Here is a 25,656-nt window from a genome sequence, read left to right on the forward strand (position 1 = left end):
GAAAAATAGCTAAAGCCATTTGACCAAAAACATTGAATTTGCAAATCTTATAAAATACCTTCTCGTAAGCATAGATGTAAGTAAATTGAGGTAGATATGGTACCAGGCGCACAATCGTGAGCCAATAAATATAGGTTCCGGAACCTATATTTAGTTAGTCGTATGGGTGACGCCAACCTGTCAAGTTGTCAAAATTGTTGGATCAAATTTTAGTTTTGTCAACTATGAACGTCACACGTCTACATAAATAAAAGGTCATTGCTCGTAAGTCTTCTTCTCGTCACATCACGAGCTTACACATTTGCATTTCGAAAGTGTCATTGATCTAATCAGTGGGTTAAAGATAAATACCAACACAGAAAGATGCACAAATCAAACTACAAATGTAGTGCATAATTATTTTCACCACACCAGCTCGAAAAGGCTTACTTTGCACCTCAAAAACGGATAGCAAAGTTGCACTTTGCTTAGCCTTTGCTATCAGTATCAGTAACTCACATGTGAGGCAAAGTAATCAAATGCAAATTTTGAGCTGTTTTCTTATGTTTGCTGGTAGAATTGACTTTTAAATGATGATTTTGGATGATAAATATTTAATAACATTCATTTGAATTTAATTTGGTTCGATTTTGTTTGATATTTTACATTTAATATTTGCTTCGGGTTGGTGTCGTGAAAAATTTTGTGTTTCACTCGGGGGCAAATTTTGTTTAACCCTCGTGCTTTGAAACCCTCGCAACGCTCAAGATTCCATTTTTCGAAGCACTCGCTACGCTCGTGGTTCAATTTTGGAATCTTTCTCTTGCTCGGGTATCAATATTAGCACGAGCGGTTAAACAACAACTTTGCCCTCTTGTAAAACAAATAACAATTTCCATCGTATTTTCACGGAAACGTACGAACGTGTTTTGCTATTTCAGTCAGTCTCGGTACAAAAAGTACTGACGTTGACTGAAGTAGCATGACAAATACGAACGTTTCCGAGAAAATACGATGGAAAACACTTATGCACTACATCTGTATACAGACTAATAGTTAGTTAGTACTCTATAGTTATTTCCCAAACTTCACATTCAATTTCACCGAACACAGGTGTCCATGCTCCCTCTTTGATTTCCGATGATTATTTTTTCTAAATTCGCCGCCAACGTTGCCAGTTGCGTTTCGTTACACGTAGTTTCTGGCCACAATAGTTCGGACGATTCCATCGGCGCGTTCCGTTTCATTTCCGCTGCACCCCATACGTTTTAACAGACCATTGAAAAAAAAAGTGTTTCACTATTACACGAACTTGATTTGACCAAGGACAGAAAAACTGGGAGAAGCAAACGCAATATTAGTATCTAAAGGTTTGAAAAAAAATAAAAAATCTTTTGTAAACGCCCTACACGAACGTGACAGTGGCACTTATGAATATAATATTAATCTAGAGTTAGACTAAGACTTTGTTTTTTGCTCATTTATATCGCTTAAAGTGTAATATCGATAGCTTATCATACAGTAAACTAATGTGGTCGTGGGCAGTGAATGGAGAATTATTCTTGAAGCGCGTTTAACCACCATTTTGTAGTCAACGGCCGGTAGTCCACGTGCTTCTTGTAAAGGCCAGCTATCGCTTTACAAGAACTATTAAAACCATCGTACACTGTCGTAATAACCCTACAATTTTAGTCGTATTCCCTTGCTTCCAATACCTTGTTACTGGCGAAATGGTCCCACTGGACTGAAGCTATAATTTTAAAAGAATGAATCAATGCGCGTGCTATCAAAATTGTTATAGATTTGTCTTGGTCTAACGTTAATCGAATTCCTTCTGGATAACTTTATTATTCTAAGAGTAGCTGAACCAGGCACAGAAAATTACGAAGTATTTAGGCCTGTTAAAATTGCCAAGCCAAGCCAATTGATATTACTTAGAAAAAAGGGGCAAGATTCAAAATTTGCATGGGAGATCGATCCTTCGCGCCTATTACACTTTTGAAATTTATTTAGTGTAAACCTCCAACTCCACGTAACCCCTGTTCGGCGGGGGGTGGAGGCAAATTGAAAAGTACACTCGAAAAAACCCTTTAGTGCGACAATAGCGCCCCACGCGTGAATCCAACTTTATCGTTTTAAAATTTGACACTCGCGGAAACAACGCTGTCACGATAAAAGAAAACTAAAAAAATGTGTTTTCGTTTATGACAGAACTAGTGATGCACCATGTAGCATACAGGAATTCTTCTTCTTGTAAAAAATGTCTTCCATCAAAATCATTATTTCGCCATGTCAAAAGTATTCATTTAAAGAGCATGATGTTGTTATGTAGTTGCTTTTAAGTAAAGTGATAGCTGGACGTTACATACATGTAAATACTTAATGGTTTAGACCGATTCAAGACTAATTCTTCGTTATCTACACTTTTTCACGTTATTTCACTGCATAATAACTAGTAGTAAAGCTATCAATATTACACTTTAAAAACATTGAGCAAAATAACTAAAAAAATGTCGAAACGATTTCGCCATTTTGAATTTCAACCGGAAATCGATACAGGAACTGAACATATTTTAGTTAACAATAGGGAAATCTAGAATTAATTGTATATGTCGACTATTGGTTAACACGTTTCTACAAGGGGTCATATAACACAGACAGAAAATAGTAAGTACCTACTTAGGTTCTTCTGTTCCTAAGAGTTAAAGCCGTGGACCCTAATTTCTATAAAAACGTAGTCCCCAGTCCCCATTTTCTTCCTTATGACCCACAGGCCTATTCGGATTTCGAGATAATCACAAGATCTTGAGACGATTTAGAGATCAACTAGATCTACTAACTTGTCGAAATCGTTCAAGAGGACCTCCAGAATCGCGGAAACGTCAAATTTGACATATCTATCTTACAAATATCTTTAAATTATCCGTATCGTAACTTGTTGAAGTCTAGTAGAAATCTAATTCATTTTCCGAATCGAGCCGCCAGTCTTGTGGGTGACCAACAAGAAATTGTGGAAAAAAAATCAATTTTTTTTTTCACCCTTTAGGTCAAAATTTTACTAAGGTGTATTCGGGTATTACCGAATGTCGGATAATTCCGAAATTCAGATGAAAATCACCCTTAATTCCATCATAATAAAAGTCTCTTTCGGAATTATCCGACAGTTTTCGACATTCGGAATTACCCGAGTAAACCTTATACACTAAAAAACCCCTGTAACAATATTCTTCGCCAAATGTTATTCATTTCGTACAATCCAGTGTGCTCTTTATGCTCCCCCAAACTGCGAAATCCTTTTACCAATTTAGTTTAGCGAACGTGTCGCATTTATGGCGCGTGTCCCTGGCTTAAAGTTCCGGGGCTTGTCGCAAATATACTTGATATTAGGTACTTAGTTATGTTGTGGTACCTATGGTGTACCTACAGAGGAATAGGTAGAAACTACCCAGAAAACTTTTGTTAAATTTTAGCTCTTGCAATACCTATATGTTAACAAACACAACATTAAAACAAACGATTATAGTAGCACTTTGACCATTTGAGTAGGCCTAGGTACTCCTACTTGGCGTAATAAGAACACAAGAAGACTTTCGTAAATAATGAATACCTATATTATATCGAATAACACTGGTAAGTAAACGTGTGCGACCGAACGTCCACCATCGTACTACTAGCGCCACATGGCCATATTAGGAACCAAGCATAAAAACGAAAGCGCTGCACATAGGTCGGAAAATAAATGAAATGAAATGAAAATAATTACTTCTCGAAAAACATTACACTATCGCGGAATTAATCCCACCCCACCACCACCCTTATCAGTTACGTAGGTAATCTACCAGGTTCTCAAAACTCAATCATCACATACGTTGCACACGCGGTTCTTAGCACTGTTATCCGAAGCAAACATTTCTAAGCCAATATTTATTTTTGCGGAGTTTATTTGTCAGTGAAAGTGATGGATATCGAAAATTCAGGTAAGTTTCTATTATTTTCATTTGTTTTGAATTAGAAATATTTATTTTATGATATATATATAACCCACTAAACATGACCCTTTTCTTGATGAAAATTTTGTTATTTTTTCATATTTAATTGTGACAATACTATGCTTCCGGGCCCGTCCGAGTGATATTTTTATGTCATTTCGGAAATAGCAAATTATTACGTTTTTTTTTCATTAGCGTTAAAATGTCTTTTCTGTTATTCTAGGTTCATCAAATGCCTCTGGTTTAAAAGTTGTGATTCGAAATTACCTGTCTGATAAGAGTGATAAGTTAAATGAACAAAATTTTCAGTCAATAACTGAAAAATTGGACTTTTTGGAAAATTATCTCCTTATGCGCTCAGGTGACGGAGATGAAGAAAAAAAGAACATGAAGCGTAAATTTTCACATTTTAAATCAGAATTTAAAAAGAGATGGATTAGATCACGTCGCATTGTGGAAAAAATTCTGATATCTAATGAATCTTGGTTGGAAGGAAGCTCCGCCGCTCCGCTCATACGCTCTGGAAACGGCAAAGCTTTATATAAATTTGTGTGAGTGGCATCCGATGACACCGACAATGCACAAAATACTGATCCATGGCAGAATTACATATAATTGAAAACTTAATAGTTCCCTTTGGACAACTTTCGGAGGAAGCTGCAGAAGCCCGAAACAAACACTTTCGGTCATATCGTTTAAACTATGCCCGAAAGTTTTCTAGAGAATACTGCAATCTGGACATTTACCATAGGTTGCTTCTGACCTCCGATCCGCTTATCAGCAGTACGAGAAAGATAACGAAACCTCGAGTTAAATTATTTCTGTCAGAAACTATGCAGCTATTGATTTCTGCTGAGCCACATGAGGCGAGAGCGGAGAATGATCAATGCTACCCAAGCGATGAGGAGGATTTTTCTTTAAGATATGATGATGATTAAATGTGGCGTGTGATTTATTTATTTATGTTAATCTTTTTGAGTAAATGTATCAGTCGTAATAATATTAGATAACAACCTTTGTATATTTCTATTAGTTTCTGTTATACATATGTTACTCTTATACCTAAATATAATATATATGTGTATTTTATTAGTTATATATTCAATGGAAGAAAATACATATATATACTATAATATATATCATTAATATATAAAATAATCAAGCGAGGAGGAGCAAAATCAACATTTTTTTGGAAAAAAGGGCCATAAATTTAAAAATAATAATTGTAATTATCTAAAAATATGTTTTCTTAGTTCGAAATCGTATATAAAGCGCAAAAATGCAATAAAATATTTTTGGCGGCCTAAATCGTGATTTCCGACCTATGTGCGCTGTCTACGACAGCCAACAAATCAGCCAATATCAAATTTCTATATTCAATACTCCTTACAGATAACTCATGATCTTCCGAAATTGGAGTCACAAACAACTCCGTGTTGTTTTTTCAGACCTTAACTCGATTAAAACCATAAAGTATTCTTTCACGCTGTAATTAAGGCCATTAGGTGCCGTGAAACATGGCCGCCTTCCGTTTCCGTCCACTTTTTAATTTTTCATTTACGCCCGGTGATTTCAATTTTTCCTTTTAATTTCTCATTAAAGTTGGTCACGTTTTGCCCCGGGCTTTCCACGGGAAATAGGAAAAATGTTGATAATTATCATGGTGATTGATGATAATTTTTGGGATGAGAAACGTTGTTTTTTTTTTAATTGTTAATATTTTGTAAACAGAATACGTTGGGAGTTTAGGAGAGGGGTGGGTTTTTATCGAGAATTGTGTCGCGTCATATAGAAAAAAAACCGGCCAAGTGTGAGACGGACTCGCTCACCGAGGGTTCCGTATAAATTTAACATTTTTTATTTATTTTTTTCCCTGTATTTGTAGTGTAAGTACGCTATCAATTCTGATTCCCTTGAGAGTGTCGAAATTATACGTTTTTTGCGGCATTAAAATGCGATAAAAATTAGTTAAATTTGTACGGCTACGGAACCCTCGGTGGACGAGTTCGACTCGCACCTGGCCGGTTTTTCCTTTTGAGGTACGGAACCCTAAAATGTGTTTAATGTCCCTATAAAAGAATGTTGAATTTTGGGATAATAACGTTGTTTTTTTTTTTAATTGTTAATATTTTGTAAACAGAATACGTTGGGAGTTTTGGAGAGGGGTGGGTTTTTATCGAGAATTGTGCCGCGTCGTATAGAAAAGAAACCGGCCAAGTGTGAGACGGACTCGCTCACCGAGGGTTCCGTACAAATTTAACAATTTTTATTTATTTTTTTCCCTGTATTTGTAGTTTAAGTACGCTATCAATTCTGATTCACTTGAGAGTGTCGAAATTATACGTTTTTTGCGGCATTAAAATGCGATAAAAATTAGTTAAATTTGTACGGCTACGGAACCCTCGGTGGACGAGTTCGACTCGCACCTGGCCGGTTTTTCCTTTTGAGGTACGGAACCCTAAAATGTGTTTAATGTCCCTATAAAAGAATGTTGAATTTACAACAGTAATTATTATCAGAATAGTCGACAGAGCGGAGTCTTCAGTCTTTAGGATCAAGAAAAGGTAGGAAGTGCCCTTGTCTTGAGTTGGCTCGAACACGGCCGTGCCTCCAGGCTCCAGATTAACGTCCATGTCCAGGTTATTTCCACTTTTTACCACCGGGTTGTCACCACTGGTTTTTCCCCCATCTGTTACCACTGTTGAGAAAAAAACCCAGTTATAGCGTCACGCTTATTTGCCACCATCGCGTATCATGTAACAAAAGTACAAAAATCTTGAAAAGTCGCAAGTACGGTGAGTACATTTGGCGTCTCTAAATGCTTTCGCACTGTCCTCAGCTTTACACGACTGATACTAAACGAGACCCAGTTCCACAGGGCTGTCTCTAAAGGAGCAGGTGCATCCTCACCGCAGTTCAGTTTTGTGGATAAAAAATACTTACATTAAAAAATAGTAATGCTGTGTAAGTAATTTGAATCATCATCTTCCTCGCGTTATCCCGCGACTTTTTGCCAAGGCTCATGGGATCATGGGGTCCGCTTGGGAACGAATCCCAAGAATTGTAATTAATTTGAATAGTCAGATAAATAAAATCGAATTATCTTCTTAACGGTCCTGCTCTAATCTTCTTTGTTAAGGGCCTTGCCGTGCTGCACCGGTAGGTACGTAGTTGAATTGTCGCCACGTAAGTACCTACATGAGTTTCTCCAGTAGGTCTCCGTAAGTCACCTTATTTCCAAATTTCACACAATAATTTACATTGACACAGCCCTAAAGCATCATCAGATCATTATAATAGTAATTAATGTATTATGACAGGTAGCCTTAGTAATAAATAACCAAGTCATATTATCCACCCAAACTTAAACCATAGACCAGTACTTCTGACATTTTATCTGCATTAGCCTCCACTCTCCAGAGTCTCCAGCTGAGACCGGTTGACAACCTACCAGAATTTGCAATTGATATTTGCACGGTCGGGAGCCCTCTTACGGTAAATAGTCGCCAGGTCACCACGTAGGGTCGTAGGTACGTACCTATATGAGTTTATTTCCAAAGCTCATTAAATAATTTTGGATTGATAATTTTGCACAGCCCTAAAGCAAAGACATCATTATTGTAATGGATGTCACAGGCTGCAACTCAAGTGCTCTCCAAACTAGTAGGCCTACTAGCGAACCACACATCAAAACATTTAAAAACCAATTCTAACACACCGCCATAGAGTCCTTTACACATGTCTAAATAACTTTGCAAAATAGCATGCGCACAAACTTACCACGCCACAATACTTTTAAAAATGTATCTTATTACCCTGTAATAGAGTCCACTGGAGTAGTATAGATAAGTTAGCGTTGATGAAGACTAGATGGCGCTGCGGAGCACACATTAGCGACATCTCTTAGCGAGTGCTGAAATTGCGGTGAAATTGCGTCGAGAAGTGTCGCACGCTTTTAAAGCACTTGTGTTTAGATGTCATGAATTATCTACGCCCCCGGTGTCGGATGTTACGGGGAACCCTTTTTTAACCGACTTCAATAAAGAAGAGATTCTCAATTTCAGCGGAGTTTTTTTATGTTTGTTCCCTGAATTCTCGACAGCTGGACCGATTTGGAAATATATTAGATTATCTGTCTTCACATTTGGCCTCATTATCATCAGGTCAGGATCTGATAATGTGATCCTATTAGGGAACTCCTTAAATATTATGGGCACACTTATAGTTAGGGACTTTTAGCCCACGCATGATTTTATGCCGGGAATTGCCGAAACCGAAACTTCGAAAACGGTCGAAAACCACGAAAAACAGATTCGGCGCGGCCGGCAGTTTTTAACCCGAAACATGATTTTTATGCCGAAAACTGCCGAAACGGAAACTAAAACTTCTGTAGGACTACTGATGAATAAATGTTTGTATAATTAGGTACCTATATATGAAAGATAGAACCTGTATCCTGTATGCCTGAGGCGATAAACTCGTAGGCATTGAGAACAGCCCAGCCTGATAGTAGTTCTACACATGTAGGTGTTACGTAAAGAATCCTGTCTCGTAGGCGCCTGTAGGAAACTCTTAACACTAGTTAATGCATTTAAATCATGTCTTTCAACTTACCAGTTTAGCTTAACTTAGATACTGTATAATACTAGCTTGATTACTAACTTAGGTATACTGAACTTAGAATAAATTTAAAAGTGGAAAAATTACTGTCTTGGGTGAGACTTGAACTCACGGCCTATGGATCCTCCACTCTCCGAATCTCTGGATCTCTGGATGGATTGATTCTAAGCTTAGTAGCATCGTTAGCAGACGTTTCTTCTTGTTAAAAATTAAAATAAGGTATAATTAGGTACTGATACCCAGTGGCGTAACTAGGGGGGGGCGGCGGGGGCGGCCCGCCCCGGGTGTCACCCATTTAGGGGTGACACCCGACCGTGAACATCAATAGTGCCATCTATAAAAATTCGTAAAACTGTGGCAGATTGCACAACCGCCATTAAGAAAATAATATAGGTACAACATGCCCACGAGGAACCCGAGAGATTTTGACAGTATATTCCTGATCATATTTAAAGACTAAAATGTCCTATAAACTGTTTTGGAATTCGCCTAGTTGCAGAGTCCAGTACCACCAGCCAGCTAAAAAAAACATCTTTTTATTGTTAGTTACTTAGTGCAAAATGTTTTTTTGATGACGATGTTGCTACTATGGGACCTAGCAGTCCCAGCATGCAGTGGCGTAGCGTGAACTAAACTAGCCGTGGGCGAAGTCGCATCTGCGTCTGCGAAGCCCTTTTCTTTCACTGTGCCCAAAGGGGCATCGCGCCCCTTTGGGGCGCGAGGCCGTGGGCGAAGGCCCACTTCGCCCACGCCTAGCTACGCCACTGTAGTAGGTTTAGTAAGGAACACAAAAGTATGGAACAGCATGCACTTTAGTCTCAGGCGATGCCGCTTGGCACGATTGTTCCTTAGGTCAAACAAAGTTGATCTGGCCCGGTAGCAGGGAGATCGTACCATGCAGACCCCCCAAAAGGGGGGTGAAAGGGTCGGCTCCCCAGGTCCCATCTATGCTATTATATTCCTTCGTAGTCTTAGCAACTAGGGCAAGTTATATATCATTTTCGTATAATTTAGGGACGGGGAATTAATTTTCGAAATAATTATTATACCTTTCCATACAAAAAAAATATTTTTGTACTAAAAACGAAAATGTTATGTAATTTTTTGTGACAATTTTGGATGTTACAATCACAGTGTGGCGATTTGCAGTAAACATTTTTAATCTTTGACTTTGGGCATAGTTCCATTTGTATGGAAATCATTACCGCCACGCGCTATAAATTTTTTTTTTTTTACAAAAAAATTTATGAATGCCTACTATAAAGTGATATTTTTCTGAATAAAGAATACATGGGCTACATCGTCCAATTTTTTATATAGTGCAAATCGCCACACTGTGATTGGAACATCCAAAATTGTCACAAAAAATTACATAACATTTTCATTTTTTGTACAAAAATATTTTTTTTTTGTATGGAAAGGTATAATAATTATTTTCGAAAATGAATTCCCCGTCCCTAAATTATACGAAAATAATATATAACTTGCCCTAGTTGCTAAGACTAGGAAGGAATATAGCATAGATTGGACCTGGGGAGCCGACCCTTTCACCCCCCCCTTTTTGGGGGGTCTGCATGGTACGATCTCCCGGCTACCGGGGCAAATCAGCTTTGTTTGACCTAAGAAACAATTGTGTCAAGCGGCATCGCCTGAGACTAAAGTGCATGCTAAATGACCTTACTCAACCTACTAACTGGGACCTAGTCCAAATATCCTTATAGATAGAATGTAAAAAAGTGACACGTAATACACTTTGAAAAAACTAATAGGTTTTACAAAAAAAGTTAAAATTCTTTTTGAGTGATAGTTTTACAAATAGCATTTATATTTTATCTACAAATACGTACAAAAATCGAAAGAAGAAATGTTTTTTCGCGAAATTATTTACGTAAACTTTTTTAATATTTTTTCCTTCTTTTGGCCTCGGAAATGTGTGGTTAAAATTTCTCGGGTTCCTCGTGGGCACCTGTATGTAACAATAATATGTTGGCGCCTCGTAGGTTTTTTTTTATTCAGAAAGGTTTTTTTATATTATGTGATTATTTCTGTAATTGACAAACTATGTCACTGTTTCTACTCGTAATTGGGTGACTCTGGACCACTCTGGACTATTTGAAATTCATTGTGAAATGGGATTTTACAGAATCTCTTTCAAATCTCGCACTTGGCAAAAAAAGTTTAAAATTTATTTTTACATAAATTATTTGTATATCTTTCACGGGACAATAATGACCCGGACCTTTGGGAGGCGTGCGCGGAGCCCAAGCCAATACATAGATGCCCCTTTGACACTTATGAAATGTGGGTTACACCGAGCGGATGCTGTCCTTGCCCGTGTCATAGAACGCGCGCAGAGGCAACACCCGCCAGGGGTGGACTATTGAGACTTCATGGAATTTAAAATGAAAGCGATGGAGTAAAATTGTGAGCTATGGAATATTAAATATAAATTACTATTACTTTTTCAAATAATTTTGGGGTGACACCCACAATTTCCGCCCCGGGTGCCACCCATGCTAGCTACGCCACTGCTGATACCTTAAGCAGTACCGTCTTTCCGTACAGACTCCAATTCATAATTGATAAAATTGTTTACCTACATTATTTTTTGTCTCTAAACGAAATAAAATATTATCAGAACAATAATATAAACATTCCAATGCTTCTCTTTTTAGGGTTCCGTACCCAAAAGGTAAAACGGGACCCTATTACTAAGACTTCGTTGTCCGTCCGTCCGTCCGTCCGTCTGTCTGTCACCAGGCTGTATCTCACGAACCGTGATAGCTAGACAGTTGAAATTTTCACAGATGATGTATTTCTGTTGCCGCTATAACAACAAATACTAAAAACAGAATAAAATAAAGATTTAAATGGGGCTCCCATACAACAAACGTGATTTTTGACCAAAGTTAAGCAACGTCGGGCGTGGTCAGTACTTGGATGGGTGACCGTTTTTTTTTGCATTTTTTTCCGTTTTTTTTTTCATTATGGTACGGAACCCTTCGTGCGCGAGTCCGACTCACACTTGCCCGGTTTTTTTAATAAAGTTGCCTAATCGACTGAACAACAGTTATCTAAATTACATTAATTATTATGTCTCAAGCTTGTTTGTGGTCGGTATCAAACAATGTTGAAAGCCGAGTTCAAAAGTCCGTTATCAAAATTTTATAAATAAATGTTTTTGTTCAGATAACTAATGAAAATAATTAACAAAAGTTATCGTATGTTAACTAAGTTGTGGTTGACTTAACTATTGCACAAGCTATGGTTTATTAATATTATATTAGGGTGATCTCATCCGATCCGAAAAGTAGGTACAGTCTCTCCAAAACTCTTCGAAAGGTAGGGCAATCAGAGAAGATGTTACTCTTCGAAGGCAGCAAAAATTTGTGACTGTGTATCTGGCTCTGGGTGGATTTCATCACCAAAAATTTCACCATACAAAAAAATATTTTTTTTAATGTTTAATTTAACACGATTCTAGCTGGGTAAAGTAATAGGAGCTGTATATTGAGGATATTTATGGTATTTATACAATCATTTGTGGCTTATATTTGAAGTTATCGCTTTCGGAAAATAAAAACGCAAGATGGTGATGACAATCATGGTATGGTAATGACTCTTTTATAGACGGTAATGACACTGCATGTACGGTAATGACGATTTGGGAACTAATTTATATATGTATTCAAAACGTATTAAAAAAACAAAAACTTTTTTTAATTGTAAGGCTTTAGAACTTTAATAAACATTACAAATAACATGTTTTTGAACATAAGACTAGCTACATAAATAATTTTTAGAAAATTATAAAAAATACATTTTATTCATATAAATAAATATATAATAAGTATTTTTATTGTATAATTTTAAATAATTTATATTCCGAAATAGGCAATTTATGTATTCATTTATTTTTTGGGTTTTTTCAATGTTAAATCATATTAACAAAATTTGTACTCTTATTATCAGTTTAAACCCGCATCTTCTTTTATCTACTGCATAACTTGGTATTTATATCATATTATAAAATTGCTGGCTTACCAGTGAGCTTAATTTTTATGATATATTACTTTTTTTCGATAATTTGATTCATTGCATAAGTTTGTATTTTTGTTGTTTTATAAATTAACTTTATAAATAGCTATAATGATTTAAATCCATATATATATTGTTTAATAGCTAAACATTAATATATAATCAGTGTTTTATAAGTTGCAAGACCCCTACTTGTAATGCATGTCATAAGTTACAAAATGTTAGGTATTGGGTCCGGTGACTACCCAATGGTATAATTATTAATTGCTGTAATTATATACATCAATTAATATAATATTATCAAAAAACATAAGGCCATTACAATAGTGAGCCAGTACCGTAGCCTATGGTCGCTTAAATCTTAATATATGTTGCTTGTTTAAATACTTTGTTTTAACACGACTAACATGCAATTACAGACTCTAAGTTGCACGATTTACATTATTAGATAATAAAAAATAAACATTTGTATGTTCTAAGTTCTAAGTGACCTAAATTTTGCCTACTTCAGTCAAAATGTTATTTAAAACTAACCATCCTCTAGTGTGAAAAAAATAGTCATATCTTCTTCTACATTTATTCTACATTTATAAGGTAGACATTATATAGTGTTAGAAGACATAGAGAACGTTTTTCAAACATACAGCTTAATTTCATAATGAATTATAGCAAAATAACTAGAAAAGTTTCTGAGAACCGTCATCACCATACACATGAAATCATCACCGGTCGTCATTTTTTCCCGGTGATGATGGGTATGGTGTTGACGATTTGAGAGTTTCTTGTTTTTATTTCTAGAATACGAATAATAGTAGTTAATGTCTATGCTACACAATAAACTTCATGTAGTTTGCCATTCATTTCAATAATTATTTCTAATATATCATTTGTAACTTTTTTAAACCAAAGCATAACGGTGATGATGCTCTGTCGTGACAAACTACGTTTTACAAATTTGTTCGTAATATTTCTCACGATTCAATGATGTGACTTTATAGTGAAATCATTTTTGGCATTCTATATTAAAGTGAAAAATAGGGCAAGGACCTTTAGCGGTATTTCGTTGTTCATACACGGAGATAAGCTCACATTGACATTACCATGACGGTGTTGACGAATATTCGTGACAAAATTTTAAATATTTTTAAATGTACTTTCTCGGTGAAGGAATTATTGCATATTTTTTCATGTGTTAAACAACAACATGGAAAAGATATAAGTAAAAGAAAAATCGCAATCGTACGATAGGTATGCTATAATTTTCACTGCAAACAAAAAGGTTCAGATTTTTCCGGTAGACGGTGATGATTTTAGACACATAAAACATTTTATATAAAAAAAACTATTAAGTTATTGGAGATGGTAATTGAAGGAACATTAAGATAATAGTTCTTAAAAACATATAAAAAAGTTGCAACTCGCACAACCTACTAGTTTTTTTTATAAAGACCGAATCATAAGTTTTCGCAGGATTTTGAAATCCACCCTGTCACAAATAAGATCGCATCAGATTTTGCGGCCTTCGTTGTGTAACATATTATTACAGGTGACTTTTCTAAGTGTACGGTTTTCCCTACTAAGATTATAAATGCGAAAGTGGTAAAGTCTTTTCTTTTGTGCAATAAAGGTTAAATAAATAAATAAATTATGAAATTTGCCTTGTTTTATTTGGTTTCGATATGAAAAGTAGAGTGTTTAACGCGGGAGAAAGGCACCATCTCATCCCATATACTCATCTCATAGGCAGCTCCTGTTTAGACTATTGTGACAGAAGGGTAACTGCGGAACCCTACACTGAGCAATTGAGCATGGCCCGACATATTCTTGGTCGATTTATTTTCCTTTAGTATTTTCTTTGTAAATAAAATTAGGCAGTTATTGCAAATATATTGAGTACCTACACAATTATTATCTATCTATCTAATAATACCTTTAAACGAGCAATTCTTGTTTATTTATATAAATATATATTTCGGGGATCTCAGAAAGGGCTCTAACGATTTCGATGAAATTTGCTATATGGGGGTTTTCTCTGGGAAAACGCGCATTTTTGAGTTTTTATATGTTTTCCGGGCAAAGCTCGGTCTCCCAGATATTATCCAATGAAGTGTTATCTCTATATTAATGGCACTTAATTATGCATTATTAACTCAATGAATATATACACAATTGATGAGATATATTGAAGTCAAAACAAAACAGTTAAAGCATCTAATGATTATCTCCATATTCATTAGAAGCATAATTATATACACGCTTCGTGTGTGGCATATTTATCAATTAAAAAACCGGACAAGTGCGAGTCGGACTCGCCCACCGTGGGTTCCGTACTTTTTAGTATTTGTTGTTATAGCGGCAACAGAAATACATCATCTGTGAAAATTTCAACTGTCTGGCTATCACCGTTCGTGAGATACAGCCTGGTGACAGACGGACGGACGGACGGACGGACGGACAGCGGAGTCTTAGTGATAGGGTCCCGTTTTTACCCTTTGGGTACGGAACCCTAAAAACCGGCCAAGTGCGAGTCGGTAATGTACATACGTGTACCTCTACCTACCAAATTTCAACTTAATTGGTCCAGTAGTTTCCGAGAAAATAGGCTGTGACAGACGGACAGACAGATAGCATGAGTGATCCTATAAGGGTTCCTTTTGTCCTTTTGAGGTACGGAACCCTAAAAACAGTCTAATGTACTCACAAATATCACAATTCCTAATTATATGACAAACAGACAATAGGTACAGAGCAAGTCATCTCTCAAAAATATAATAAAATAAAATAAATATTGGACACTCGTACATAGCTACATATACATAAGGTTGTTATATCTGTTATATAATGCAATGACTCTGGTAAAAAATAATTTAGTTAGAACATCCGTTTTGCCGCCTTTTTCTACTGACAAGATCTGCTTGACCAAGTATACTGGAAAAATTCTAAATTATTATGTTAGTAGGTTTAATTAGAATTTATTAAAATATTCGAAAGTTAGCAAGAGTAGGTACTTAGGTAAATCTTTAAAAAAATAACTAAGTATAGGTAATTATTATGCGTACATTGCTATACTCATACTGATACCGAATATATCAAGCTAAATGAGGAAAAGGTGCAAGTAAAAGTCAAGACGTAGCAATATAATATAAAGATTTATTAAACGTTATTACCTTATCATTAAACACGAACCATCGAGCGCGAGCGGACACGAGCATGATCACTTCTCGGGATCATGCTCGTGTACGATTTGCGGCTTGTAGTCCAGGTCCAGGACTTTGCTGAGGCTGTCAACGTACATGTCCAGGCGTTGCGTCATGTAGTAGCAGCGCCTGTCCTTGATCTGCCTGTTCTGATTCAAGTCCAGCACTCCGATCAGCAAACCGTCCCTCGTACGCGACAGGCCCGGGCACCTCACTCCATCAGGACCCGTGAAGTAGCTCGAACCGTAGAACAACCCCAAGTCTTTGTGAGCAGGCTTACCGTCAGCCGACGTGAATTCATTAGGGAACTCTTCGTACCCAACACGGTTGATCGCAGCGGTGAAGTAGCAGTTAGTTATAGCGGCATTCCTCGCTTCAATGTTCCACATGTACTCGCTTCCGGCCTCAGCGGCAATCGTGGCCGACGGGTTAAACACGATCTCGGCTCCGTTCTGACCGAACATCATCCAGTTCAGGACGTGGTGGCGGTCGAAGCAAATGTTAATCGCGATTTTACCGTAGCGAGTCGCGAAGACCGGATGTCCGGAGTTACCCTCCATGTAGTAGTTCGATTCGTTGAAGTCTCCCACCCTCGGGATGTGGTTCTTGCGCTGCTTGCCGATCACGTTGCCAGAATCGCTGATGACGACGGCGGTGTTCCACAGGATGTCTGCGTGCTTCTCATCCCTCTCAAGGATAGAGGAGACGATCACCATCGAGTACTTGACGGCCAGCTCGCGAAGGAACCTCGTGGTTTCACCATGCTCGGCTGATTCGGCGAACTCGCACCACGGCTGCTTCTCGCGAGTGCAGAAAGCGAACGGCATGTTCCATAGCTCTTGGAAGCAGATGATGTTCACGCCCTCCTGGCCGGCGACGTCAATAATCTTCTTAACTTTGTCAAATATAGCCTTTTTTTGCTCGAGGATGGGACGGTCGGTCGGAATAGCGATGGAGTGTTGGATGATACCGACTTTCACGATCCTGGGGGCGCGAGTTTGTTCCTGTTTGGCCGGGAAGCCGTAGGCGGCGATTTCAAAGTTGGCATCCTTGGCGGCGGCGATGGAGGTCTCCTTCAGCTTGACTTCAAGATGGTCCTTTCTGCCGTAGTAGATTCTGTTAAACTCGTCAAGGTCTCGGCCGCTGAGGTTGTTGTTGACGATGGCTTCCAAGCTGAGAGTTTCGCCGTCCATGGTGCCGGAGTGAATGATCAGTGGTCTGTGGCGGGCGCGGCTTGCGCTTAGCCTTATATAGGTCTGGTAGTTACGCGTGCACCGGATCTGTGTGGTCCGACTGTTTTCTTGACGACCTTCGACCTAATGTGATAAAACGGGGAGATATTGGAGAAAAATATTTGGTTTTGGTATATCAATACACTGGGATACGTGACTTAAACAACCTGTCGTCTGTTTGCCTTTTGTCTCGAATACTTGAGTACCTACATAAGCTGATCTACCTACCTACGAACATGTTTATTTATCATAGATATTGAAAGAAGGGTAGTTATGTATGTAAATTAATAGAAGGTTGACACATGGAATGCGTTCAAGATTTAGTGATTAATCATAGATAATAACTATGTACACTAGTGTTTACACCTCGTTATTTAAATAAGTATGATCGTGATAAATAATAATAAAGAAAATATGGAGTTTTTGGACGTACATAATATCTAGCCAAGTAGGTAAAGTGATTCAAATAATACCCCACAAAATAGCAATCAGGTGTCCCACTACTTCGTCTACTTTACGAATGTGGTAATAGTCTGTCCGTTTTTCTAAGATCAAGTCGGCCATAGTATATACCTATTTAAATGTAGGTATGGCGAACTTGATCTTAGAATTCGGACAGGCTATAAAAGAAAACCATTTCCCATAATAGATGAATTCGAGAAAAAGATATTGGAAAGGGTGTCATTTTTGGACTAATGGACCAGTGGCGTGAAAATTCAATCAACAGCTTGGCTTATTAATTTTTCAACAATTAATTTCCCCTTATTTCAGGCAGAGTCTGTGCGGAAAGAGAATTTATATGGGGTCCAATACATTACGGCTCTTCTCTTTCCGCACAGACACTAGCATTTTTTTGTGTGTTTGGGACTTCGAAACTTTTTTTTACTAGATGTTCCCATTTGCATAAAGCAAATGCAGGAATACCTACGTCTTGCATTTCATCTGTGTGTTGTAACACTCTGCAGTAAGAATATCAACCAGTATTAATCTAAACATAGTACCTAAGTTAATCACTCGATGGATCAGTAAATATGGATAAAGTGTCGCTAGCCACTATGCTAATGCAAACCTACGTCTGCATAATTGTTTGCCTTACCAAGCCATTTGCAACCCTATCCCGTATTACGAAAGTCTTAAAAATACGCCATAATATACTTTGCAACGGTCCATAATACATTAAACATCCAATCAGTTATTTACTACGCAAAGACTTACGTAACCTGTGCTACAAAATTATTAAAGGCGGTGGTCAAAACACGAACTAACTTAACAACCTACTAAAGCCAACTGTAGCATGCCACCGTAGCGACAGTGCAACCGTAATATGTTATTGTGTTAAGATATTGACTTGTTAAAGATTTATTTTTCACATTGTATCAAAAACATGGAACCAAATCGGACTATTGACAGTTTAATGAAGCAATATTTACCTAAAGAGCAATTGAAGGAATTCAACAGAATATACTACGGCAGGGAAGATCATTGCGAATTAGATTTAAAGAAATCGACAAGTCAAGCCGGTGAAGAAAATAATGTCGAGATTCAGGCGTATTCTTTCGATGCTGCAAAAGAAGAAACCACAAAACCAAGGTTAGTGAAACTGGGCTTAATCCAACATTCAATTGTTTTGCCAACCAGTACGTCGATTAAAGAACAAAGACAGGCAATTTTCGCTAAAATTGAAAAGATTATACAAATAGCGGCAGGAGGAGGAGTGCAGATTCTTTGCTTGCAAGAAACATGGTCAATGCCGTTCTTTCTATGTACGAGAGAGAAGGATAGATGGTCAGAATTTGCGGAATCAGCTGAAACAGGACCAACTATCACGTTTATTTCTGAACTAGCAAGGAAACATGGAATGGTCATAATATCACCTATTCTAGAAAAGGATGGTAACGGATTGTGGTGGAATGCAGCCGTAGTTATTGATGAAAATGGCTCAGTGATGGGCAAACATCGTAAGAACCATTTACCAAGCGTAGGCAGCTTTAGTGAAACGTCGTATTATTCACCAGGTGACACCGGCCATCCAGTTTTCGAAACCACATTTGGGAAAATTGCCATTAACATTTGCTACGGACGCCATCAGGCTTTAAACTGGCTCATGTTTGCTTTGAATGGCGCTGAAATTGTCTTCAATCCATGTGCAACGATATCAGCATTTGGTGAGTCTTTTTGGGGTATTGAGGCTCGAAATGCTGCTATAGCAAACAGTTACTTCACTTGCAGCATTAACAGAGTTGGAACAGAACAATTTACTCTCCAAGATGGAAGTAATAATGTGTTTAGAAGTTACTATGGATCCAGTTATGTAACTGCACCTAATGGATGTAGAACTCCGAGCCTATCAAGGGAAAAAGATGGTCTTTTGATTGCAGAAATAGATTTAAACCTATGCAGACAGATAAAAGACCACTGGAGTTTTAACATGACTGCAAGATTGGATATGTATGCTGATGAATTGCGTAAAATAAAGTCTTAACTGATTTCATTGTAATGATTTCACTCTCCTAAAATTAGGTACCATTTTAAATGCCTTTTTAAACTGGCCAACGCAACTTGTCAGTCAGTAAGAACCAGAAAAATTAAACTCATCCCTTTCTTTTGGGTGCTAGTACTAGCATAAGACAAAGACAGTATGATTCTCTCTGTCTATGTTTGAAATGAGACAGTCCTGAGAACTATATGAGCGCGTTCATTCACAATGCCATCCAGAGCACAATTCAAACGTTTATAATAAACAGCTTTAACCCGATCACTGTTTCCTTTGTATAAAATTCCTTTTGTAAGGCGGTTAACAAAGTAAGCAAGTTTTTCAAAAACAAATGTTGGGTCGTTTCGGAAAACGAAAGTGTTTTGACCCAACAATAGAGCATAACCTTTCCTTTTGGCGTTGCAGTCGGATAGAACTATAGTTAGACCGTAAAAAGTCTGCAGCGATTTTGATAGCCCACGCAGTGCAAGTGTCATTTTAAACGTCAAACTTCTATGAAATTATGACGTATAAATAACACTTACACTGCGTGGGCTATCAAATCCGCTGCAGACTTTTGTTGGTGCGACTCTATACAGGGTGATTTCGGGGTCGTGATCCAGAACCACTTTTTCTGACTCTGTAAATGATCCACATTATCATATGGTAGTATTTGATTAAAAGATAATTACTTGAATTATTCTTATTTTTCAAGTCAAATTAATGTTATACTAAGTAATTATGGTCACCCTATGACTTTTGACATACGCTGTATGGAAAGCGACAAGACGTCACATTGAGTAGGGTCACCAAATTGTATGCAAAAATGTTTTTTCCTACTTGTCATCTGGAAAATAAGTTGGTTATAATAAAACACATGGAAACGCGAAACATGGTGAAACGAAACGCAAGAAAGTCAAGAAACAGACAGTTTATGATTATCTGTGGTCGTTTTTGTCGCCGAATGATATGTCATTTTCGAGTCCCGCAAATCGCTTCAAGTTTGAGTAAAATAATTCATTTTAAAAACAAAACGTAGTGTGAAACAATAAAAAATGGTAAGAATATCTATATAAAAGGTGTAGAGTGTATTTAAATATCAGTAATTCGAAAGAATTGTATTTTTCTACTTTACCGGTTGTGGTTATGTTAGCGTCATTACAATGCAATATTGGTTCTAAACATTTTTATAATTCAACAAAATCTAGTCCTTGCCTTGAATTCCAGTGTTCTTCAATTACGTTATAGCGCCTTAAACATATAAATCTTAAAAATAAAGCATAAATTACAAAAAGAACTAGATAATATTTGAAATTATATTTTTTGATTCCTTAGTCGATTTTGGCGTACAATGGTGGTGCAGTAGTAGCGATGAAGGGGCAGGACTGCGTGGCTATCGCCACAGACAAGCGCTACGGTATCCAGGCACAGACCGTGTCCACAAACTTCCCGAAGGTGCAGCGGATGGGTCCCACACTGTTTGTGGGACTGCCGGGGCTTGCTACTGATACACAGACCGTGTATCAGAGGCTAAAGTTTAGGTAAATTTTGTTTAAAGTAATGATGTTTAATTTTACTGACATGCTTAGTAGGCGCTTGTACATTTTAGTTGTATACTTACCCATATTTTACAAAAATAGTTACTGTCACAAGTGTGTTTAGTTAATTTAAGTCCTTAAATTAAGATATATTTGAGTCACCAAATTAAACAGTTTTAATAGCCTAGATACTAAAATGACAGTGAATAACCAATATACTACTCAATCATATGGCTTTTGTATAGTTGAATCATCGAGAGAGTGGAATTGCATATGTAGTAGCAAAAAGAATAGATAGTATAGAGGGGTCCTGTCATTGTCAATTTTGTAGTCACGGTACATTTACTGCCATCTATCGACACACGATTAAAACTTAAAATAAAATTGAAAATGTATAAAATAATCAAAATATGTTTACGGATAAATGATTCTTAATTTTTATTGTTCCATACTGACCCATGTTCTTTCACTGATATGTGTTAAAATTGTTAAATACCAAACGGTGTCGTTAACGCCATCTAGCCGAGAATAGGCCAAAGGTAATGGCGCCATCTATTCGAGAATGACTTTTCCTTGGCCGTCCGAGGCACGTTTTTTTCTTAGACTTTATTTATCTTATACGGAGTTATATATATCTCTGGTAGTAGTATTGTTTGTTTACAGGCATTCTATATTTGAATTTTCTATTTTCTTGTACTATCAGCATACAACCACTACAAATGCAATTCCATCTTCTCAATAATTCAACTATACTGCAGATTAGTTGTATAAACTGCAGTAATCAAAATGTCACTTTAATATCTGGGATATCATAAATAAAAGAATCCATTCAATTGAGAATCTCTTTCTTCAAGTTGGTAAAAAAGGAATATGAAAATCCCATCCTTCATCGTAAAATACATATAACTATTAAAATTACAGAATGAACCTGTACGAGCTGAAAGAGAACAGAGTAATGACTCCCAAAACATTCTCCGCCATGCTGTCCAACCTGCTGTACGAGAGGCGCTTCGGACCCTACTTCATCGAACCCGTCATTGCCGGACTGGACCCCTACACTTCCAAACCTTATGTGTGCAATATGGATGTGGTGAGTTCTGTTTGAAATTACATAATAAAAATCATACTTATACCTAGTTATTGGGCCAACATAGGTGTGAGGAGATAGAGCAAGCATGTCCTAGCGTGTAGGTCTTGTTCAAAAAGACCAGATCACAGACCTCCAACAAGATGGGAGGATGACATCAAGAAGATTGCAGGTGGGCTCTGGAGGAGAGAAGCAGCAAATCTGGCTGCTTGGAGGTTTGGAGATATGCCCAACAGTGGGCATACTCGCTGAGGAAGAAGATTGGGCCAGATGCATGTGTTCTTAATTATAGCCATAACTAAAGGCCCTTTCTCTGTAACCAAAATTTTTCCTTTGTTACTAGGAAAAGCCTTTTTTTATTTTATTTTATTTATTGAACACAATGTAAGCTTACAGTTACAGACCAAATCACTTACACGCTAACATATACATTGTCAAAATAGTAACAATTAAAAACATACAAAAATATAAATACATGCGCATAAAAATGTCAAACAAATTAAAAATTATAATTTTACGTACACTCTAAGAAAACAAAAAATTAAAATCAGAAATAGGGTAAAACAATAAAAATAAAGTAAATTAAATGTCAAAACAGATTACAATACACACATATACAATGTCATGCAGTATGAAAATTTAAAAATTGTCTAGCAGTTTTGCACAAGTTTGCTAAACGATCGGCGAACATGTCAGCGTCAACGTGTTGAGTGAGCATAATATGTAGAAATGATAAAGCACGCGTGGTAGGTGCGTGCCTCGCGCAACATGTGCGAGCGGACGGCCGCAGCAACACACACGGCCGGCGACGCGGCGCGACCGCCCCGTCCACATCCCGCGGTATCCTCCTAGGAACCAACAACCCTATCTTCTCTAACACCTCAGGGCTATCAACTTGGTGGTGAATGATTGAGAGATAGTGCAGCAACAACTTCCGCCTCAATGCGAGCGTGTCTAGCCCAACCATCCCCGAGACAAAGATGGAAGGGTAGAGGTAAGGGTAATATCCATAGGCTTTTTTATACAACCAACGTGCAAATTTTCGTTGTATTTTTTCAAGCATTAGGGAATACTTGTCCTCATATGGATCCCAGACAACCGCACCATATTCCAACTTACTGCTTGCAACCAACGTGAAAACTACTTTAAGGTTAGGTAGTATTTTGGAATAAGCATAATTGCCCTACACTTATAGTTGTGCCATTCTCGAGAAGATTCTCTGTTTTGTATCATCCTCGATCGAGAAAATTCCCCATAGTATAAAGTAAAAAAACGTTTATTGCAAAAGCCATTTACATACAGCACCTTATAATTTAGTAGGTAGTAAACAGAGAATGGTCTCAAAAGCGGCAAAACTCTAGGGCTACTTGCTAAATTTAAACTTTTAATAAGTCATTTTTTATTACCTACAGTTAGGTCTTTTTAGGGTTCCGTCCCCAAAGGGTAAAAACGGGACCCTATTACTATGACTCCACTGTCCGTCCGTCTGTCTGTCTGTCACCAGGCTGTATCTCATGAACCGTGATAGTTGAAATTTTCACAGATGATGTATTTCTGTTGCTGCTATAACAACAAATACTAAAAAAAGTACGGAACCCTCGGGGGGCGAGTCCGGCTCGCACTTGTCTGGTTGTTTATTTAAAGGCCCATATTCTTGTGACTTTGACTCAAAAGCCTAACTTAATTGCACTTTCAATATTGTAACCAAAAATGTAACATTTTAGATTGGCTGCCCGAATGAGCCAGAAGATTTCGCAGTGTCGGGTACTTGCGCCGAGCAGCTATACGGCATGTGTGAAGCCCTGTGGGAACCCAACCTCAAGCCGGATGAGCTGTTTGAGACCATCTCACAGGTACGCTAGCTTTTTACCCCTTACCGCATATGGTGCCATATATTATGCCAAAAAATATGAAATACCCCGCGTCACCAATTATTACGGAGACCGAACTTTAAAAAAAAGGTTGCCATATTTTTTAACAGTCTTCCAGAAAATATCAGGCTCGGGCCCAATAAAATTAAATTTAAAACAGCAATAAAGCAGCACCTATTGAAAATGCTTGGGTGACATTTGTATGCCTGTGCCTGCAAATGTCACCCAAGTAAAGTAAGGTATATCTGGTTATATTAGTTACGTGTATGCTGTTAGTTTTTATAATATGTTACGATTACGTACGTTACGTACGTTATTTTATATGATTACGTATGTAAGTAATTATATCAGAGACTCGCACCTGCAGACAAACTGTGGAAACAGTTTTGCAGGGAACTGAATTAGATCGTAAGATTATTTCTTGTATTAATAATAGTAATAAAAAAAATGGCCATTGTCATATTCTACTCTATTGACAGCTAATCAAATTAGAACAAATAATTCTATATATCATGCGGTTTAAGGGTTAATGGATATTATGTCCTGTCCTGATATGAATGTATGTCCTGAGGCGTTCACAGGGTTAACAGAGCGATGGGCCGAGGTCACAGCCGCAAGCTTTCTTAGGCCCACTTGCACCATCGCACTAACCCGGGGTTAAGCGGTTAAACCGTTAACCTAGTGTCAAATTGTACTGGTAACCATGGCACCTCAAGGTTTAACCGGTTAACCCCGGGTTAGGCGAATGGTGCAAGTGGGCCTTAGACTCTTACCTAAACCGATGAGCCACCCCACACTAGCGTCGGCGTCTAGTCAACTCTGGCTGCTGCGCAACTGCGCAGCGATGCAACGTTGGCGCAACTGCGCAGCGACGCAACGTTGGCGCAACTGCGCAGCGACGCAATTTCCATAGAGTTGACTACACGCCGACGCGCGGGAGACGCTAGTGAGGGGTGGTGGGAGGACTCTCGCCTAAGACCGCTTTCCCACTGACGTCCAGTTTTTTGCAGGATCCCGTTTTAGTAGTATAGGTGCTAATATAGTAACTTTCACACCAGGATTCTGTTTGCGGGATCCTGCATACATATTACAGAAAACGGGATCCTGCATAAAACTGGACGTCAGTGGGAAACAGCTCTAACGCGGTGATCAATTCCTTTCTCTTCCAGGCGCTGGTGAACGCGGCGGATCGCGACGCCATCTCAGGCTGGGGCGCCGTCGTATACATCATCGAGAAGGACAAGATCACCGAGAAGCACGTCAAGACGAGGATGGACTAGTTATACTATTGCACACTTCTCTATATACATTTATTAATAAACTATGAAAATCTCTATCGCATTTAACCATTTATAACCTGGCACCCACCTATCCAAAGTGTCCCTGACCCTCAGGTCCACTTCTCTCCGGATCCGGTCCGGCAAACGGAAACATGGTCGTCCTAAATCCACTTGGCGCCGTTCTGTGGAGTAAGAGCTGGGTGTATTGGGGATGGGGTGGGAGGAGGCTACCCCAAGCTGCCCGGGACCGGAGTCAGTGGAAGAAAAGGATCGAGCCCTACATCCTAAAAGGGGGTAACAGGATGGAAAGAAGAAATCTCTATTACATTTTGATTTAACGCTTACCAAGGCA

General features: G+C 38.0%; 3 protein-coding genes and 1 long non-coding RNA gene across 4 annotated transcripts in view; 3 read left to right on the plus strand and 1 right to left on the minus strand.

Annotated features, from left to right (window-relative positions):
- The window catches only part of LOC134798946 (uncharacterized), a 295,916-nt gene that overhangs the window by 260,296 nt on the left and 9,964 nt on the right, over positions 1-25,656 (plus strand). The window lies entirely within an intron of this gene.
- LOC134798988 (beta-ureidopropionase-like) lies at positions 15,841-17,070 on the minus strand. Its single transcript, XM_063771412.1, has one exon. It carries the CDS (start codon positions 17,014-17,016, stop codon positions 15,841-15,843), a length of 1,176 nt encoding a protein of 391 aa, XP_063627482.1. The 5' UTR covers positions 17,017-17,070.
- On the plus strand, positions 18,121-19,544 carry LOC134798881 (beta-ureidopropionase-like). The gene has a single exon (XM_063771272.1). The coding sequence runs from the start codon at positions 18,440-18,442 to the stop codon at positions 19,535-19,537; it is 1,098 nt and encodes a 365-aa protein (XP_063627342.1). The 5' UTR covers positions 18,121-18,439; the 3' UTR covers positions 19,538-19,544.
- Positions 20,457-25,357, plus strand: LOC134798933 (proteasome subunit beta type-3). Its single transcript, XM_063771365.1, has 5 exons — positions 20,457-20,586; positions 20,864-21,069; positions 21,988-22,156; positions 23,878-24,006; positions 25,194-25,357. The coding sequence occupies exons 1-5, from the start codon at positions 20,584-20,586 to the stop codon at positions 25,302-25,304; spliced, it is 618 nt and encodes a 205-aa protein (XP_063627435.1). The 5' UTR covers positions 20,457-20,583; the 3' UTR covers positions 25,305-25,357.

The sequence above is a fragment of the Cydia splendana genome, chromosome 17 (genome assembly GCF_910591565.1).
Source record: "Cydia splendana chromosome 17, ilCydSple1.2, whole genome shotgun sequence".
NCBI lineage: Eukaryota > Metazoa > Arthropoda > Insecta > Lepidoptera > Tortricidae > Cydia > Cydia splendana.

What these genes read in the sequence shown, in the direction of transcription:
- LOC134798988 (XM_063771412.1), bottom strand. Translation starts at nt 17,016, where the DNA reads ATGGACGGCGAAACTCTCAGCTTGGAAGCCATCGTCAACAACAACCTC.
- LOC134798881 (XM_063771272.1), top strand. Translation starts at nt 18,440, where the DNA reads ATGGAACCAAATCGGACTATTGACAGTTTAATGAAGCAATATTTACCT.
- LOC134798933 (XM_063771365.1), top strand. An exon ending in TATCAGAGGCTAAAGTTTAG is followed by an intron (nt 21,070 to 21,987) that starts GTAAATTTTGTT and finishes TTAAAATTACAG; the next exon opens with AATGAACCTGTACGAGCTGA. An exon ending in ATGTGTGCAATATGGATGTG is followed by an intron (nt 22,157 to 23,877) that starts GTGAGTTCTGTT and finishes GTAACATTTTAG; the next exon opens with ATTGGCTGCCCGAATGAGCC.